This window comes from Stomoxys calcitrans, chromosome 2 (assembly GCF_963082655.1).
Source record: "Stomoxys calcitrans chromosome 2, idStoCalc2.1, whole genome shotgun sequence".
In the NCBI taxonomy this organism is placed as follows: domain Eukaryota; kingdom Metazoa; phylum Arthropoda; class Insecta; order Diptera; family Muscidae; genus Stomoxys; species Stomoxys calcitrans.
Window position 1 is genome coordinate 187,772,021 of NC_081553.1, and position 17,553 is coordinate 187,789,573.

Here is a 17,553-nt window from a genome sequence, read left to right on the forward strand (position 1 = left end):
ATTGAGTTTGCCAAGACAAATCAAGTGAGAAGAAATAATAGTGAGTGGTGTGAATGGTGGAGGGAGACAACCAAGAGCAAGGGAGAGAACAAAATTACGCTTTTGCTTAAAACAACCATTCATACCAATACAAAGACAGCTTCTGATTATTATTGAACCTGTGTGAACCTTTTTTTTTGGTTTTTTTTTTTTGTAAGCACTAAGGATTAGGAAAGAAACGGTATTTTTATAGGTGGAAATATTCAATGAAACATTGTCTTACCAAAGGATTAAACAAAAACCCATGTAAGAAGGTGTTATTGAATGGAATGTGGTAGCAGGAATTTTGTGTAGGAGTGTTTTTGTCTTCTGTTTTGTTTGTTTTTGTTGTCTGCCTTGCTTGTCAATTGAAATATGAGGAACCTCTTCAATTTAAGGCCATCTTCAATCCTTTTCTTTTTCATCTTCATCATTTATTTTTTTTTTCTTTTTTGACATTTATTGACTTTTATTAAGGCTACTCTTGTTGTTGTTTGTTGAGTTGTTCGTTTGTTTTTATTTTGTTAGACAACAGAAGCTGGAGGTTGTAGATGATGAATGTGGAATTATAGATCAGATTATGATGAATGAATGGTTGTTAAGCCATTTTTATGTAATAAAACTAATAATAACAAGCAAAAACGTCTTTAGTTCAACCGGGCCGAATCTTGGCAACCTAGCACCATAAATTCTGCCAAAAATTTACAAATGAGCTGTAGCAGACTAATCTTTAGATTGGTTTATATGGGAACTATATCAGGTTATAGACCGAATTGGGTATTACTTACCATGAATGTTGAAAGTCAGCCAATTACGACAACACTTGCGGCTTCCAGCGGCTCAAGATGTTAAATCGGAAAATTGGTTTATATGGGAACTATATCAGGTTATATACCGATCTGGACCACACTTGGCACGGTTGAAAGTGGTAACACTGCACTGCGTGCACAATGACAGGGAAATGGTATAGCAATTTTTATAGGAGATTTATCATTTTATAGACTCGACATATACGGCAGTATTTTCCATAATTTCTTTTACGTGTATGTCTGTGTGTAATAATCTTTCTATAATTTGTTGCGCTTTGTTTGTTTGTTTGTCTGTTCTCTATACGCTCAAAAATGTTCAAAGATGGTAGAGTTTGAGTTCTCGGTAAAAAAAGGATACTATTGGGTTGCCCAAAAAGTAATTGCGGATTTTTTAAAAGAGGGTAAATGCATTTTTAATAAAACTTAGAATGAACTTTTATCAAATATACCTTTTTTACACTTTTTTTCTAAAGCAAGCTAAAAGTAACAGCTGATAACTGACAGAAGAAAGAATGCAATAACAGAGTCACAAGCTGTCAAAAAATTTGTCAACGCCGACTATATTAAAAATCCGCAATTACTTTTTGGGCAACCCAATACATTTTCTGATATCCGAAGGGGGGCGGACCCTCCCCCTTTCCCAATTTTCAAAAACGCCATATCGCGGGGATAGGTGCACAGCTTTAAGCGAAATTTTGTATGCCACCTAATGGTACCTAAAAACACGAAATCGGTATAAATTTTTTTGCGGTCAAATAACCTGGGGGGACGCCCCATCCCAAAACCCAGCCGAACGGACATTTTACCCAATTGGGACAATATGGGTATCAAATGAAAGGTATTTAAAATAAGAGTACAGGCTTGGTGTACAAATTTCAATCCAAGACTATTGACTGAAAACCCTAAAGACAATGGGCTCAAAAACGGCTGAACCGATTTTCGTGAAATGTTCACAAATGGTAAAGTATCCGTAGAGGGGCGGACCCCTCTCATTTCCCATTTTTTCAAAAACGCCAGATCACGTAAATAGGCCTGTCGATTTAAGCGAAATTTTCTATGCCCCCTTTGGTGACCCAAAAACAAATAACGGGGGGAAGCCCCACCAGAAACCCCACTCAAGCGGCCTTGTTTACCGATTATTACAATATGGATATCAAATGAAAGATATTTACAAGTAGAGTGAGATCTTGATATAAAAATTGGACCCCAAGTGTGGGGGGGCCTATCCCCCCACTAAATTTCCCATTAACATTCCATTAAGCAACAGGGGATACTTCTCTCATATCAATGAGAGCAGCCCGAGTTTGAAAGAAGAGTACAAACCTGATCGACATTTTTAACCTCAGGTGTCTGGGGACCACCATATCTTACAAAAACCCCCAAACGGACATATTTACCTATTCCACATAATGGAATTCGAATGAAAGGTATTTCGGAGACCACCATAACGCAGAGTTTAGCATGTCCGCCTATGACGCGGAACGCCTGTGCTCGAATCCTGGCGAGAATATCAAATAAATTTTCATCCTTCCTAATGGTGGCGCCATTTGGAGTGCGACACGCCGTTTGAATTCGGAGGAGGTTTAAAAGGAGATCCCTTATCGTTGAGCTTAAACTTGAATCGGACGGCACTTATTGATATGTGAGAAGTTTGCCTCCGCTCCTTAATGGGCAAATTTGCATTTGCAATGACAAGTATTTGAAAGAGAATTTGAACTCTCATATACAAAATTAGGTGCAAGGGTTTTTTGGGGGCCGCTTCATCCTCAAGAAACTCCCAATACGGGCATTAACGTAAATCGACACAAAATTGACATGAAATGATTTGGTGGGGGTTTGTGTCCCCAAGTTTGTTTCTCTCTCCAGTCAGTTGCCTTCATTCTCTGGTCTAGGAAGGCCCGAGAGCTTCTTTTCTTATGGTCGCTCACTTGTTGCTACGCAATGTGCCTTCGGCGATCGCTGTGAGATAACTCCTTAAAGACCCGGCCCAGGCCGTAATTCGATTTTGTCGTGGGTTAGGTAGGTTTGAAAATAGGGTGCAGATATTAATCCGCCCCATGTCACTATGGACATACACCTTAACCAGTAATCGGCTTATTGTGCGCTCTAAAAACTAACCTCGTAAAAGAAAATTTCAAGTTAGGAATTCCGTGTTACTCACAAAATCCGTAGTTTTTTTAACTCAGTGGGTTAGTTAGTAGTGGGTTAACTCATTTCGAGAGTGTGGAAGAATCGCCAAACCCCGAAACGTACTTCAACGCACCATCAAAACTCCGGAAAATATCGAAAAAATAAGCCAGTCAGTTGTATGTTCACTTCGGGGTTCGGTTCCCAAACACGCAGCTGCTATGAGAAATTCTGACGCCACTGTTCTAAGAAATCTCCATCGAGAGCTTAAATTTCAACCCTATAAATTGCATGTGAAGTGCTTATTGACAACCAGCCTAAAGTCGCGGTAGTCAGTAGTAGTGACGCTACGCACCTTAAAAATTGAGACTTTAAGTTGAAATTTTGCAAAGAGACGTATTTTTTCTATACGCAGGTGAAGCTTTTGAAGGAGCAAATTTGCAAATTTTGCCCATGAACATTCCACTCAGGAACAGGGGCAAAGTTCTCACATATCAATGAGTGCAGTCCGATTTAAGCTCAATGATAAGGGGCCTCCTTTTTATAGCCAAGTCCGAACGGCGTGCCACAGTGCGACACCTCTTTGGAGAGAAGTTTTACATGGCATAGTACCTCACAAATGTTGCCAGCATAAGGAGGGAAAACCACCGGTGAAAATTTTGTTCTGATGGTCTCGCCAGGATTCGAACCTAGGCGTTCAGCGTCATAGGCGGACATGATAACCTCTGCGCTACGATGGCCTCCGGTGGCTTTTGAAGGAGCCAAATCGGTCTATATTTGGTTATAGCTGCCATATCAACCGATCTGGCGATTTAAGTTCTTAGGCCCTTAAAAGCTGCACTTTTTGTCCGCATTCGCTGAAATTTGAAACAGTGAGCTGTGCATAGGGCCCCGACATCCAATCTGAATATGAAAATATATTAGACCAATTTTACGTATAGATGCCATGAAGATCGGTATACTTTTTATACCCCTCACCATAGGATGGGGGGTATACTAATTTCGTCATTCTGTTTGTAACTATTCGAAATATTCGTCTGAGACCCCATAATGTATATATATTCTTGATCGTCGACACATTTTATGTCGATCTAGCCATGTCCGCCCATCTGTCCGTCCGTCCGTCGAAAGCACGGTAACTTCCGAAGGAGTAAAGCTAGCCAGTTGAAATTTTGCACAAATACTTCTTATTAGTGTAGGTCGGTTGGTATTGTAAATGGGCCATATCGGTCCATGTTTTGATATAGCTGCCATATAAACCGATCTTGGGTCTTGACTTCTGGAGCCTCTAGAGTGCGCAATTCTTATCCGATTGGAATGAAATTTTGCACAACGTGTTTTATTATGATATCCAATAACTGTGCCAAGTCCATAACCTGATATAGCAGTCATTTTGCCTAAGAAGAGATGCCGGGAAAATAATTCGACAAATGCGATCCATGGTGGAGGGTATATAAGATTCGGCCCGGCCGAATTTAGCACGCTTTTACTTGTTTGGTGTTCTAAGCCCATGACATCTCTTATCCGAATTCGCTGAAAATCGGAAAAATAACCGTTATTAGGCTCATCGATACCACCAAAATATGGTCCATATCGAACCATATTTACATGTAGCTGGGGCATAGACGATGTATTAGTGTATTAATTAACCGATTCCGCTGAACTTTGGTATAGGGAGTTTTATTGGCCTCGTGGATATCTAAATCAAAAATAGTCCAGATTGGAACATACTTGGATTTGGGTCTTAGGCCTAAATCTGGCGCATTTTTTATCCGATTTCGCTGAAATTTGATGCAGTAAGTTGCATCAGGACCTCAGACATCAGTCTCGAGTGTGGTCGAGATCGATCTTCCAATTTTGGTTATTAATCCCTTACTTGTATCTGAATTCTCGGAGGCGTGAATGAAATATGGTCGAGATCAGCCTCTATTTGGATATAACTGTGTAGTGGAGAAAGTAGTGGAGTTATAATCAAATAGGATGATTATTATATGCTTGGTGGTCGGTATCCAAAGTTCAGCACCATCGAACTTAACACGTTTATACTTGTTATACCCTACACCACTACTGTGGTACAGGGTATTATAACTTAGTGAATTAGTTTGTAACACCCAAAAGGAAGAGAGATAGACCCATTGATAAGTATACCGATCGACTCAGAAACACTTTCTGATTCCATTTAGCTATGTCCGTCTGTCTGTCCGTCCGTCCGTCTGTCTGTCCGTCTGTCTGTCCGTCCGTCTGACCGTCCGTCTGTCTGTCCGTCTGTCCATGTTAATTTGTGTACAAACTACAGATCGCAATTTTCATCCGATCGCCTTCAAATATGGTACAGGCATGTTTTTCGGCCTAGCGACGAAGCCTATTGAATTTGGAAAGAATCGGTTCAGATCTGGATATAGCTCCCATATATATGTTCGTCCGATTTTCAGTAATAATGCAATAAAATGGTAATTTGTTAACCGATTCCCTCGAAATTTGACAGAAAGGATTTTTTTTTCAAGACTGTCGACTACTTACTGGTGAATTTCATGGAAATCGGTTCAGATCTACATATAGCTCTCAGATATAGCTATCGCCCGATTTTAACTTCTAGGGTCACAGCAAGCGCATTTATTGACCCATCATGCCAAAATTTTGCAAAACGCTTTCCTCTACGACTGCCACAGTATCTGAGAAGTTTGCTTGAAATCGGTTCAGATTTAGATATGTATATATTGACCGATTTTCGCTCCTAGAGCCATTGCAAGCGCATTTATTGACCAATCCTGCCAAAATATTGCACAACGCTTTCCTCGATGGCTACCACAATACACATAGAGTTTGGTCAAAATCGGTTCAGATTTAGATATAGCTCCCATATATATATATATATATATATATATATATATATATATATATATATATATATATATATATATATATATATATATATATATATATATATATATATATATATATATATATATATATATATATGTTCATCCGATTTCCAGTAATATTGCAATAAAATTGTCTTTTGTTAACCGATTTTCTCGAAATTCGGCAGGACGGATTTTCTTATGACTCTCAATATTACTGGTGAATTTCATAGAAATCGGCCCAGATTTAGATATAGCTGTCATATATGTATATCGCCCGATTTTCACTTTAAGAGCCACTGCAAGCGCATTTATTGAACAATCTTGCCAAAATTTTGCACAACGCTTTCCTCGACGGCTACCACATTATCTGAGAAGTTTGCTCGGAATCGGTTTAGTATTAGATATAGCTCCCATATATACGTTCGTCAGATTTTGGGTAATTTGCCATGATGTTGTCATTTGTCAACCGTAGTTTTTACAGTTTGAACATATTTGCTCGCCGAGGTCCATCAAAATTGCTTCAGAATTGGATATATACGTCTCACATTGTATTTAAAGGGTAGGTGTAGGGTATTATACAGTCGGCACCGCGCGACTTTTGTCCTTCCTGACTGGTTTTATCTTCATTTACTGCCAAAGACTGCAGATACGCGTACTGCTTTTGGTTTCTAACCTACGATTTAATATCCATGTCGTTAATAAAGACGAGACGAGCTTGTGGTATCTTGTAAATAGTTGCCTTAGCTTTTCACATCTGAGTTCCGTACAGTCAACTGCAGCAGGATATTTAAGAGATCACACGATAAACTGTCTGCCCGTCTGAAAACTCAATTGGTTCTTACTTGGGAACTCGCAGAGTCTTATCAGATATGTGGTTATACCAATCCAGACAAAGCTTGAAATAAATTTGAATGTATAGATCTGTCAAAAGTTGCCTTGTAATCGACAAAGATATGGAATGTCTTGATCTGTCCTTCACTGTTTATTTCTAAGATTTGGTGCAATGTGAATATCTGGCCTATGGTGGATTTACTAGGTCTATAGCCGCATTGATAAGACCCAATGAGACATGCCTTTCTCGTTGACATGGCTATAGGAATCAAATTTGATTTGAATTTTTCTAATCGGAACAGTTACTTGCTATAACTCTATAACTGAGTGTTAAGGCGGCTTCATATTATCTAAGAATGACTTATTCTTCCATTCCAACAAAACTCGCATTGTCGTTTGGGTTTTGGCGCGAACGGGAATCTTTTCTCATATTCAAAGATGCGGGAGAAATCTGCAATTAACTTACATACTATGATGATTTCTATTAAAATGCTCAGAAGCACTTTGTTCATAGACCAAGGGGTGCCCAGCCACAGCATTTTAGTCTGATCACAGCTATTTTATTTCAAAGATTGGAGCCATGCTTACTTGTTGTGCTCAAAGCACATGGCCTTTGCACTGTTATGGGTTTTTCCCAATATTGCAAGCATCCTGTTATATCCCTACACCCTGGTGGTGAGTACCAAATCGTGACCCTGATTTGGTTATCCAGCAACCGCTATAGATCATAGTGAGAAAACCACTGTTTTTAATGTTGTCTCTAGGATTTGAACCCAGGTATATCAACTTGTTGTGTTGACTTACGCTCTAGTGGATTTACGCATACATACCTCAGCTAGGAGAAAATTGAACCCACCTAGAAATACCTAGCAATCTTTCCGTTGTTCTATGAAATGACAGTATTTAAAATGTTTTCTTTATTGCCCAAAATCTTCTCTGATTCTCATATTTCAAGCTTTCTTGGAAATAATTTTTCAAGCAATGTTTTTTTTTTCTTCGTAAAATCTGCCATTTCACCTTTAATTATTCCCCAAATCCTTTTTAAATAATGTTTTTGACCTTTTTATAAATTCAATGAAGTTTTTCCATCTTTTTTGCAAAGTTAATTCATTCAGAGTTAGGCCTTTGTTTTGGTTTACCAATTTGTCTGACACTCGCTTGCAATAACATTTGGTCAATTTTCAGCCAGTAACCGCTGCTGGGATAGTGCTGGTAATTTGTTCTCTCCCTCTCTCTGTTTTTATACTTTTCAATTAAGTTTAATCATCTGTTTTTAGGTTTTTTTGGTTTAGGCGTTAATTTGTATTGTTGTTCAAGTTGCACAGTTAGTAAAGTGGGCAAAATTTACCAACAGAACACACTCAGGCAATGCGGAAGGAAACGATGGGATTTAGGGTAAATTTTATTGAAGTAAAGCAAATTTGTCCATGAGCATTCCATTAACGCACAGGGGTTAACTTCTCACATCTCAATAAGTGCTGGCCGATTCATGAGTAAGCTCTATAGCTCACCTGCTTAACCATCTGCTCCTGCTGCCTTGCTGTTTTTCATCCAGTTTTGTGCCGCACTGATCTTAGATTCCCCTTCTGATATGGTTTTAGGTGGTAGCCCTTCGGCACCTGCTGCCTTGTTGATTTTCATCCGAGTTGCTGCCAAGCTTTCGGATAAGCTGATGCATACCATTATCACCTTATCGCCTTTGGTATTAAATGTTTCAGCTGGATACCTACTGCTCGTTTACATTGCGATAAACATTTTTGTGAGCTACGACGAAGATACGTCGCCACAATCGAATACCGTCAGTGAGGGTAAATATTATTTCTATATATTAAGCATATTATTTTTATGCCCACCACCATTGGATGGGGGTAGGCATAATCTAGTCATGCCTCGAAATTTTAATCTCAGACCCATAGATTATATACAGGGTGGCTGATGAATATTGCTACAATGATGAATATTGCTACATTTTTTTTTCGGTGTATGGAATACATTTTTCTTTTATTCATGTTAAATTAAATTATTAAATTAATTATTAAATTATTATTAATTAAATTAATTAATTAATTAATTAAATTAATTATTAAATTATTATTATTAAATAGAAAAAAAGTTATTACATTTTTTTTTGGTAGCGGCTTTCATCAGCCACCCTGTATATTCTTGATCGCCTCGACATTCTGACTCGATCTAGCCATGTCCGTCCGTCCGTCTGTCGAAATCACGATAGCGGTCGAACGCATTAAGCTAGCCGCTTGAAATTTTGCACAGATATCAAGTATTGATATAGGTCGTTGGGGATTGCAAACGGGTCAAATTTGTTCCGATTTGGATATAGCTCCCATATAAACCGATCTCCTGATTTGATTTTTTGAGCCCCTGAAAGCTGCAATTTCTGTCCCACTTTTCTGAAATTTTGCAAATAGTGTTCTATAATGACTTCCAACAACTGCGCCAGGTATAGTCCAAATCGGTCTATAACCTGATATAGCTCCCATATAAACCAATCTACCGATTTGACTTCTTGAGCCCCTGAAACCGGCAATTTCTGTCCGCATTTTTTGTCCGATTTGGCTGAAATTTTTCAAATAGTGTTCCTTAATGACTTCTAAGAACTGTGCTGAATTAAACTCAAATCGGTTTATAACATGATATAGCTCCCATATAAACCGATCTCCCGATTTGACTTCTTGAGCCCTTAAAAGCCGCCATTTTTGTCCGATTTGTCATGCAGTGTTCTGCTATGACTTCCAACAACTATGTAAAGTACGGTCTACATCGGTCTATAACCTGATATAGCTCCCATATAAACCAATCTCCCAATGTGACTTCTTGAGCCCCTGGAAGCCGCAAATTTTTGTGACTGAAATTTTGCACATAGTGTTATGTTACGACTTCCAACAACTTTGCCAAGTACGGTGCAAATCGGTCTATAATCTGATATAGCTCCCATATTTTATCAGAATTTTCGGTGGTGGGTTCCCATGATTCGGTCCGGCCGAAGAATCATACTTCTAGCCAGATTGTGCAGACGGGCTGATACATATTTTTTAGTTAAGCTGATAATGCAACCGTTACCTCTGCGTTGTTGTGTTTCAGCGAGGTTAATGCTATGTTGGCATCAGGTTACATAATTACGCTGAGGAGATCCTGCTTTCTTCCTGTTCTACAATCGTTTAGCTGCGCATAGGAGCTATTGCATACTCTTTGTCAGTGTGTCACCTTGGCCTTAAATAGTTTGGGTCGTTACCTGGGATTTTTCTAAGATTTCCCCGTCATCAGTTGCTGGGTGTATTCCCTTGAAAAGCTGGTAACAAATCGACACCTACTGCCTTGTTGTTGTCGTGAGACCCCTCCCTCGCTGCGGGCTCCAGTCTACGATATTTCTCGCTATATCATCGCGCGGTTGGCTTAGGATATGACCCAACCAAGTCCATTTTCTCTTCCGGATTTCTACATCGATAGGGGAAGTGTTTGTTTGGCCAGAAAATTCGAAGTATTTGTCGTAGGCAGCGATTTATTTAAACTTGGACTTTACGGGTAGTCGCTTATGTCAAGCTCCAAGAGGTACAACCATATAATAAAATAGATTTCACAACTACTGTTGAAGATTCTGTCTTTTGTTTTATGGGAGATGTCACTGCATCTCCAAACTTCGTTGAGTTTTAGAAAAGCGCTTCTAGCCCTTTTTGATACGGAAGTCTGCCTCTTATTCTCCATCCTTTGCTATTTTGCTGCCAGGATAGGAGAAGTTCTCAATGTCTTCAATGACATGGTCGTTTATAGTGAGCGGTGTGAGATTTGTTGGTCTTATCCTCAACAATTTGGTCTTAATTATGTTTATTCTCAGGCCTACTTTGGCAGCATTTGCATTCAATCGTTCCAGTTCCGCTTTTATAAGCTCCAAGTGATACGTAAAGTGGCATATATCATCCGCGTAGTCGATGAGACATCGAGGAAGTCGTTAATAACCCACCCTAGCGTATGCATATGTTGGGTCTAATACCGAGTCTAATAAAATTAAAAGAAGCGTCGGTGACAGGATGCAACCCTGCTTTAGTCCTTTATCGATCCCGAAAGCTCGGCTCTCTTTTCCATTGAAACGGACTGAAACTTCAACATTCCTATACAGCTCCCTAATTAGCGTCACGATTTTTTCAAGGATATCCTTTTTCAATAGCGTGCTCCACAATTAACCTCGAGAAACTATATCAAAAGTACGCTCGAAGTCGATGAATAAGGGGTATAGGTGCATATAAGGTTCTGCAGAATGTTCAATTATTAAGCTCGGGGAGTTAATGTGGTCGGCACAAGAAGGTCCTGGCCAAAAACCTGACTGTTCCTTCCTCAAAATGCTATCAAGTGCAGGCAAAATACGCTGCAGAAGAGGACTTGCCATCACTTTATTTATTGCATTTAGCAATGTAATCCCCCTCCAGTTCCAGGTCACCCTTCTTTGGGATTGTGACCATGATCACCTGTTTCCATTTCGTGGGGACAGCGTTCGTATTCCCATGCGAAAGGGTACTAAAACTACCATTTCCCAAAGGAAAAGGGTTATAATAATATCCTTTCCGAAGGGAAAGGATACTAAAAATGTGCTTAAGTTACCCCTTCCCATGGTAAAGGTACTAAAATTACCCTTTCCCATGTAAAATGGTACTAAAACTACCCTTTCTTGTGGGAATGGGTTCTAAAATTACCCATTTTCAAGGTTAAGGTACTAAAATTAGCCTTTCCCAATAAAAAGGTACTAAAATCACTTTTTCCCAAGGGAAAGGGTACTAAAATTATCATTTCCCAAGGGAAAAAGTACTACAATTATAATTTCCAATGGGAAAGGTTACTAAAACTATCATTTCCCATGCGAAAGGGTAATAAAATTACCATTTTCTAAAGGAAAAGGGTACTAATAATACCCTTTCCAAAGGGAAAGGATACTAAACTTACCCTTTCCCAAGGAAAAGGGTACTAAAATTACCCTTTCCCAAAGGAAATGGTACTTAAATCACCCTTTCCCAAGGGAAAGGATACTAAAATTATATTTTCTCAAGGGAAAGGGTACTAAAATTACCCTTTTCCAACGGAAAGGGTACTAGAATTACCCTTTCTTTAAGGAAAGGGTACTAAAATTACCCTTTCTCATTGGAAGGGGTACTAAACGTATCCAAAGTGAAAAAGTACTAAAATTACTATGCTCTCAAGGGAAAGGGTACTAAAGTTACACTCTCCCGAGGGAAAGGGTACTGAATTACCCTTTCCCAAGGGTTACTAAAATTACCCCTTCCTATGGGAAAATGTACTAAATTTACCCTTTCCCATGTAAAATAGTACTAAAACTACCCTTTCTCAAGGAAATGGGTTCTAAAATTGCCCTTTTCCAAGGTTAAGGTACTAAAATTAGCCTTTCCCAATAATAAGGTACGTAAATCACTTTTTCCCAAGGGAAGGGTACTAAAATTATCATTTCCCAAGAGGAAAAAGTACTACAATTATCATTTCCAATGGGAAAAGTTACTAAAACTATCATTTCCCATGCGAAAGGGTAATAAAACTACCATTTCCGTAAGGAAAAGGGTACTAAACTTACCTTTTCCCAAAGGAAAGGGTACTTAAATCACCCTTTCCTAAGGGAAAGGGTACTAAAATCATCATTTATCAAGGGAAAGTGTACTAAAATGATCATTTCTCAAGGGAAAGGGTACTAAAGATATCTTTCCATAGAGAAAGGATACTACAATTATCATTTCTCAAGGGAAAGGGTACTAAAATTAACCTTTCCCAACGTAGAGGGTACTAGAATTACCCTTTCTTAAAGGAAAGGGTACTGAAATTACCCTATCTCATTGGAAGGGGTACTAAACGTATCCAAAGTGAAAAAGTACTAAAATTACTCTGCTCTCAAGGGTAAGGGTACTAAAATGATCATTTCCCAAGGGAAAAAGTACTAAAATTATCATTTCCAATGGAAAAGAGTACTAAAACTATTATTTCCTATGCGAGAGGGTACTAAAAGTACCATTTCCGTAAGAAAAAGGGTACTAAAATTATCCTTTCCAAAGGGAAAGGTTACTAATCTTACCTTTTCCCAAAGGAAAGGGTACTAAAATCATCATTTATCAAGGGAAAGTGTACTAAAATTATCATTCCTCAAGGGAAAGGTTACTAAAGTTACACTTTCCAATGGGAAAGGATTCTTTTTACCTTTTCTCATTGGAAGGGGTACTAAACGTACCCAAAGTGAAAAAGTACTAAAATTACTCTACTCTCAAGGGAAAGGGTACTAAATTACCCTTTCCCAAGGGGTACTAAAATGACCCTTCCCATGGGAAATGTACTAAAGTTAACCCTTCGCATGGAAAAAGGTACTAAAATTACACTTTCCCAAGGTAAAGAGTACTAAAATTCCCTATTCCCATGGGAAGGGGTACATAAACTACCTTAAAATTACTTTTTCCCAAGGGAAATGGTATTAATACTACCTTTTTCCTTGAGAAAAAATATCCTACCTTTCCCAAGGGAAAGGTTACTAAAATTACCCTTTCTTATGGGAAAGGATACAAAAGCTTTCCCAAGAAAAAGATATCTAAAATTACCCTTTCCAAAGGGAAAGGATACTACAGTTAACCTTTCCCATGGAAAAAGGGTTCTAAAATTACCCTTTCCCAAAGGAAAGCGTTCTTAAATCACCATTTCCACAGGGAAAGGGTACTAAAATTATCATTTCCCAAGGAAAAGGGTACTAAAATAACCCTTTTCCAAAGGAAAGCGTACCTAAATCACCCTTTCCCAAGGTAAAGGGTACTAAAATTATTCTTTCCTAGGGGAAAGGGTACATAAATTACCCGTTTCCATTGGAAAGGGGTACTTAACTTATCCAAAGTGAAAAGGTACTAAAATTACTCTTTCCCAAGGGAAAGGGTATTCAAATTGCACTCTTCCAAGGGAAAGGGTATTAACTTACACTTAAATCTAAAATTACCTTTTCCCATGGGAACGGGTACTAAAATTACCCTTTCCAATGGGAAAGGGTACTAAAATTACCTTTTTCCAAAGGAAAGGGTACTAAAATTACCCTTTCCCAATGAAAACGGCATTAAAACTACCTTTTCCCTTGATAAAGGGTACCATTCCCTACTAAAATCACACTTTCCCAAGTGAAAGGGTACTTACTACATTTCTCTTGGGAAAGGGTACAAGAGCTACCCATTTCCAATGAAAAAAGGTAATAAAACTACCCTAAGCTACCCTCTGCCAAGGGTTTGGGTACTAAAAACTACCCTCTGCCAAGATTAAGAAACTACAACTACATTTTCGAAAGGTTACGAATACTAAAGATATCCTTTTCCAAGGGAAAGGATACTTAAACTATCCTTTCCCTTGTTATATTTGTCTTATTGTAAGACTTGTATTTGTTGATTTTAACCCAATAGTGGAAATAGGGTTAGAACGTCCTATAGTATCCGTATATTGCGAGGCTTTTCTGTTGCCCATTATGTATTCGCCACACAATTATAATTTGCATAATTTCCCAGAAACCCCTATAAATGCAAACAGGACAGCAAAATAATAGAACAAAGCCCCCAGAAAAAACTTCCAAAATCTTGGTTTACCTTAAATTTGTGGTAAATTTCAATAAATTCCCCTTTCTCAAAGTAACAATAACTTTAATATAGCATTGGCTTACAGTTTCCAAAAGGATAAAAAGTATTACCAGATTCTGCATATCACATAAATTTTCATTCACAGCGTCCACACAAAGACCACAAACTACACTAAGAGGTAAAAAGTGTGAAAAACTTGAAAAAAAAATAAAGTGAATAACTTTTTCAATCACAAATTTCAAACATAATCGTGTGAAATGTTACTGCAATAAAAAACATAAGAAAAAAAATCTAACGCTTATAACGGGATTTTTAAAAAATATTAATTACAAATATTGTTAATTAAAGCTTACTCCATAGCAGGAGTGCAGCTTAATACAGTGTGCCAACATCAAAAAGTCTGTATTCAACTTACCAGGGATTTGTTATCCTGTTTTTTGCTTTGGAACCTTTGGAAGAAAAAAATTTTTAATGGGATTTTGAGCAGCAAACAAAAAGTGTGGCGTTTTCAAATTGCCTGCAATAATCTCAGTGTAAATCAAAGTGAACAAGGATTTAATGGGAAATCCTGCAGCATAACTTCCAACAAATAAAAGAAAAGAAAACAAGTGGAGAATCATTTAAAAAAAAAAAACAGGACATTAAAAGCCCTGTTACAAAACCCACCCACCGTAATAAAAAATATTTTATGTAAGAACAAAAACAATATTTTGTTTGTACAAGTGTTGGAGTTCTTCGTAATGGTAATAAGCCAATAATACAGTTTTATTTACCACAAATAAATAAAACTTTTTTTCAACATAGACCCTTTAAAAGCCTGCAATAATAATCCTGCTGCTTAACACTGTGAGCCAGCATATTTTGCGTTGAAATAATTTTTTCGCAATTTATATGAATCAGCGATTGGCTGCTGCAACGATTCGATTTGTCTGACCAAAAAAAAAGTGTAACAAAAACCATTTCAAAAAACCTTTCGGGATAAACAATCGACTATCAATAGCTCGACAACGACAACGATAACTTTAATCTCACCCCCACCCACAGACATCAACATATTTTTGCTGTTTTAAACAACATATCGGTAACATAGCGCCAACATCACTTTGCACTGCAACTTTGCCAAAGGACACAACGCATAGCACACCAGTATACATCAGCAAGTGAGCGTGTGTTTATTGACCACACCAGATCCGAAGGCTTGCTTCCCTACACGCACACTTCACTTGCATTTGCACTGCATATTGCCCTGGTGTGGCAAGTGTTCTCAACATGGGATTAATACGTTATTTTCTCTACTGTCTGTTGGTGATAAATGGTCTGTTGCATACAACACGGCTTAAATCGATGATGTATGTGCATGCATTGCCACCGGCACCTACCACAGCCAGCAGCAGCAGCAGCAGTAGCAGCATTAGTGCCATCAATGGCCTCTTCACCACCGCCACCACCACCAGCACCACTACCGCCAGGACCATCATTTCCAGATTGGCACCAGGTAAGCTGTGGACCAAAATAAGAAAATGAGCAAACAACGGGGGCGGGGGGAGGTCAAATGAGAGAATCATTTTGGGGAGAATTTTTGTTAATTTTAAACTGGAAAAAAAGTGCAAGGGAGAAAAATTTAATAATGAGGAAAATTTAACAATCTCGAAAGAGAAACATACAAAAAAGTGTGGGTTTTTGTTGCGAAGACTTAAAGATTTAACCTTAGAACAACCGTGTAGTCAAAATAAGGAAATACAAAAATGTAAAATTTATTAAATTATTGGGTTGCCCAAAAAGTAATTGCGGATTTTTCATATAGTCGGCTTTGACAAATTTGTTCACAGCTTGTGACTCTGTAATTGCATTCTTTCTTCTGTCAGTTATCAGCTGTTGCTTTTAGCTTCTTTTAGAAAAAAACGTGTAAAAAAAGTATATTTGATTAAAGTTCATTCTAATTTTTATTAAAAATGCATTTACTTTCTTGTAAAAAATCCGCAATTACTTTTTGGGCAACCCAATATTATACCCTCCACCATAGAGTGAGGGTATACTAATTTCGTCATTCTGTTTGTAACACCTCGAAATATTGATCTGTGACCCCATAAAGTGTATAGGTTTGTCTTGACATTCTGGGGCGATATAGCCATGTCCGTCCGAACGTCCCTCCGACCGTCCGTCCGTCTGTCGAAATCATAATAGCGGTCGAACGTGTACAGCTAGCTGCCTGAAGTTTTGTACAGCTAATTCTTCCTAATATAGGTCGTGCCAACATGAACTATGCCAAATAGGGTCCAAATCGGTCTGTAACCTGTTATACGGCACCGCGCACCTAACTGGGGACAGCAGTCTTAACGCCATCTTTGGTCTTTATGACAGCCCACAAGTTCTCGATGGCATTTAGATCAGGACTACATGATAGCCAATCCACCACTCTTTCCGAATTGTCCACAAATCATTGCTTTACATGGCGGGAGGTATGCTTTGAACCATTATCCTGCTGAAATATTTATGTAGCCGGCATATCTTCATTGATATACGGCCACATTGTGTCATTTGCTGAAAGTGATCCATAACACCTTCAATTTTATGCAAAGGTCTAGCACTTCGTTATGACATAAAACACATAGCACACCAAAGCATAAAAGATCCTGCCACATTTTTGGGGGTAGCTCTAAGGGTACCTTGGATCGTACACAGCGCACTAGGGGCGGCGAACGTATTTTTATACCCTCCACCATAGGATGGTCGTCATGTCATTTATCATATAAACCGATCTGGGATCTTGACTTCTTGAGTTTCTAGAGGGCGCAATTTTAGTCCTATTCGACTGAAATTTTTCACATGTTGTTGTGGTATCACTTCCACCAATGTACGAATTATGGTTCATATCGGTTCATAACCTGGTATAGTTGCCATATAAACCGATCTGGGATCTTGACTTCTTGAGCCGCTAAAGGGCGCAATTCTCACCCGATTTGGCTGAAATTTTACATGAGGTGTTTTGTTATGACTTCTAACAACTAGTATGGCGCAAATCGGTACATAACCTGGTATAGCTGCCATACAAACCGATCTTGGATCTTGACTTCTGAGGGCTCAAGAAGTCAAGATCCAAGATCGGTTTGTATGGCAGCTATACCAGGTTTTGTACGGATTTGCGCCATACTAAACATAGTTGTTAGAAGTCATAACAAAACACCTCATGTAAAATTTCAGCCAAATCGGGTGAGAATTGCGCCCTCTACCGGCTCAAGATGTTAAGATCCCAGATCGGTTTATATGGCAGCTATACCAGGTTATGAACCGATATGAACC

The 17,553-nt window shown here is 38.5% G+C and overlaps 1 protein-coding gene across 8 annotated transcripts in view; it reads left to right on the plus strand.

Annotated features, from left to right (window-relative positions):
* LOC106086729 (low-density lipoprotein receptor) overlaps window positions 1–17,553 on the plus strand; it is a 922,896-nt gene that overhangs the window by 435,659 nt on the left and 469,684 nt on the right. For 2 of the 8 annotated variants that reach the window (XM_059363914.1, XM_059363915.1), the window contains exon 2: window positions 14,399–15,748. The exons of the other annotated variants lie outside the window; for them this stretch is intronic. In XM_059363914.1, the coding sequence (XP_059219897.1) occupies window positions 15,523–15,748 (226 nt within the window). In that variant the 5' untranslated portion in view covers window positions 14,399–15,522. The remainder of the gene's footprint in view (window positions 1–14,398; window positions 15,749–17,553) is intronic. 8 annotated transcript variants of the gene reach the window in all.